Source organism: Plasmodium relictum, assembly GCF_900005765.1.
Source record: "Plasmodium relictum strain SGS1 genome assembly, contig: PRELSG_00_v1_118, whole genome shotgun sequence".
Classification (NCBI taxonomy): domain Eukaryota; phylum Apicomplexa; class Aconoidasida; order Haemosporida; family Plasmodiidae; genus Plasmodium; species Plasmodium relictum.
In genome coordinates this window covers 2,226-5,328 of record NW_021628670.1, presented here as the reverse complement: position 1 = coordinate 5,328, position 3,103 = coordinate 2,226, and the positions used below count along the sequence as shown (strand labels likewise).

The window sequence follows — 3,103 nt, the reverse complement described above, 5'->3', positions numbered from 1 at the left end:
ATAAAAACTCATTTATAACTGTTAATAGGTTTATTAAAAGATGCAGTAAAATTTAATTTCAATTAAATATTATGCATCATAAGAAAACAGTATATATATATATAATAAAAACGAATATATATATATAAACGTATACTTAGTTATACATGCTCTTTATTAATTTGTTTGTTTAATACTCTAGCAAAGTCATTAAACGGCCAATTAATAAATCAGCATCATAAGAAACCATTATATATATAATAAAAACAAGTATATATATATATATTTAAAAACGTATATTTATTTATACATGCTCTTTATTAATTTTTTTGTTCAATACATTAGCAAAGTCATTAAGCAGCCAATTAATAAATCTATACACTAAAAATCCGTATATTTAGTTATATATTCTCTTTATTAATTTGTTTGTTTAATTATTTAACAAAGTCATTAAACAGGCAATTCATAAACGACTACCGAGACTAGCTACTATATTACAAAAAAAAAAATATATATAATTTTTTTAATAAATTTTTTATATAAATTTGAATTTTATACAATATCATAAAAATGAAATGCAAAATAATAAGAATGAATTTCATTGATAATAAAACATTATAAGCAATAATATATTATTAAATATATTCTGTTTATGTTTTTATAAAATGTTTTCGTTATATATTATATATTTTGTTATTTTGTAAAGATTTATATGTATAACTGACTTACAACTAATTAAAATTAAATAAAACTTCTTTAAATAAAAATAATATAACATAAAGAAAATAAGTAGAGATTGCTTTACATGCTTTTTATTAATTTGTTTGTTCAATACTCTAGCAAAGTCATTTAAATACCCAATTAATAGACCAAACTTCCAATTAATCAATTCATAAAAAACATTAATTCATGAAATAATTCTAAATTTCAATTTTTTAACTTATGTAACTGATAAACTAAGTATTAAAAAAAATATACATAATTAAATCTTAAAATTATGTTAAAAAAATAGAATTATAACTCATTATATTTAGCATAAAATGAAAAATACAATTATTTTATCTCTAAAATTTATACAATATTACAATTTATACTATATTTTATTTTTTTATTTCTTTAAAAATTGTTATAAAAATTATTATATGTTTGTAACTTTAAATGGAAAAAAACCATTTTATAATCTCATTCATCATTGGTTTCATGAATAAAATTAGCTTTTTCTTCACTCAAATAAATATCTACAAGTGCATGCAAATTTTTTACTTGTAATAATTCAAATTTTTTTTTAAAAAAAATTATTAAATGAGATGCTTAATTATTAATATTAATTATTTAATGCTCATTATTTTAAATTTTAATAATAAATTATATTTTATTCACAATATTATGATATATTTTTATGATTATTTTAAAATGAAAATTCAAATAACATGTTTTTAAGTAATTTTTATTTTCATCCACAAATTAGCACTTATATTTATTTACTATTTTAAATTTAAATATTCAGTTTTATTTTTTTAATATTTTGAAATATCAATTATATCTAAAAATAGATAAATCTATATAAATAAAAAAAAAGCAATTAATTTTTCATTTAAAAAAATATATGTGATTCTAATAAAACAAAAAAAAAAAAAAAAAAAGATGAAAAATGATATTATATTTTATTTTAATAAATGCTATGGTTACAACACTCATATCGATGGAAATTATATAACTATATATTTACCAAGTTCAAAGATGTACCATAAAAAAAATAAAATAAATACATCTCTTTTTTTTAAATTTATTCTGTTTATTCTTTTAGTTATTATATTGCAGAGTTCTAATACTGTAAGATGATAATAGCAGTTTTAAAAGAATTATTTTTGATTGATATTTTATATTTTTTATTTTAATTTCATATTTCATGGATAAAATAAAATATATATTTTTAAATTGTGAATATTTTTTATTATTCCTAGTATATATATAGATCTGCGAAATGCAAGCACAACATAGAGAGAACAATTAATTTAATATACAAAAGGATCTTGTCACAATGTAGTGATGTAAAATCAAAAAAAAGTGAATCAAAATTAAATTTATTAAATAATAATGAACTGCAAAATGGAATGAATGAAGATTTACAATCGAATTTAAATTGTAATAATTCAGAATCAAAAATTAAAACAGAAAACCCCGAAGTAATAATATTTATGCTAAAAGAATATGAAAAAAAAGATAAAAATGATAAAAAAAATAGTAAGATGGTAAAATGTTATGATTACACTTACATTTTTATGATGATTTTCCCTTTTTTACTTTTCATAACATTATCTTCAATCCTAAATATGGGATATTCAATAGGTATTTCAGAGAGTAGGTTACAAACTGGATATTTATCGTACATAAGCCTTTTAAGTTTACTTAGTGCAATTATGCTCATAAGAAAAAAAAAAAAAAAATATATAACATTGAAATATAAATAAATTCTCTAGTTAAAATTATTGTGAGACAAAATAAACTCCTAAAGGAGCATCCAATAGATGTTTTAGAGAGTAGGTTGTAAAAGGATTTTTAATATATGTAAGCATTTAAGTTTAACTTGTGCAATTATGTTCGAAAGAAAAAAAAAAAATATATATAATAATAGATTATAAATATATCCTCTAGTTAAAATTACTGGAAGACAAAAAAAAACATAGAAAAAAGTAGATTAGTCACATTATTAATATTGTTCTCATGAACAATGACATCTTTAATTAATATAAAGATATAGTTAATTATTTATATTTGGAATTCTTTTATATTTGTAAAATTCATTTTATAAAATTACTTAATATATTTAAATGAAAATTTTTTGTAAAATGATTTTAATTCTTTAGCATATTTTTAATGTATTACATAGCTATCAATTTTTTTCATAGAAAACATTTTTAAATATAAAAATAAAAATTACTATTTAATCTATTAACTGTATATTAAAAAAAATTTGTATAAATTGACTAGACAAATTTATGTGGAGAATGAAAATAATCTTTACTAATTTTTTTTATTATAAAAATATATTTATAACAAATAAATAAGATTTATATAATTGCATTAAATACAAAGATGTAAGTAATTCATTTCATAAAGTATT

The 3,103-nt window shown here is 17.3% G+C and overlaps 1 protein-coding gene across 1 annotated transcript; it reads left to right on the top strand.

The window, feature by feature from the left end:
- Nucleotides 1-1,623: 1,623 nt before the first annotated feature.
- On the top strand, nucleotides 1,624-2,450 carry PRELSG_0013140 (Plasmodium exported protein, unknown function; the record flags this gene model as incomplete). The annotated part of the gene is made up of 2 exons (XM_028676001.1): nucleotides 1,624-1,812; nucleotides 1,944-2,450. The coding sequence occupies 2 exons, from the start codon at nucleotides 1,624-1,626 to the stop codon at nucleotides 2,448-2,450; spliced, it is 696 nt and encodes a 231-aa protein (XP_028531192.1).
- Between the last annotated feature and the right edge of the window lie 653 nt (nucleotides 2,451-3,103).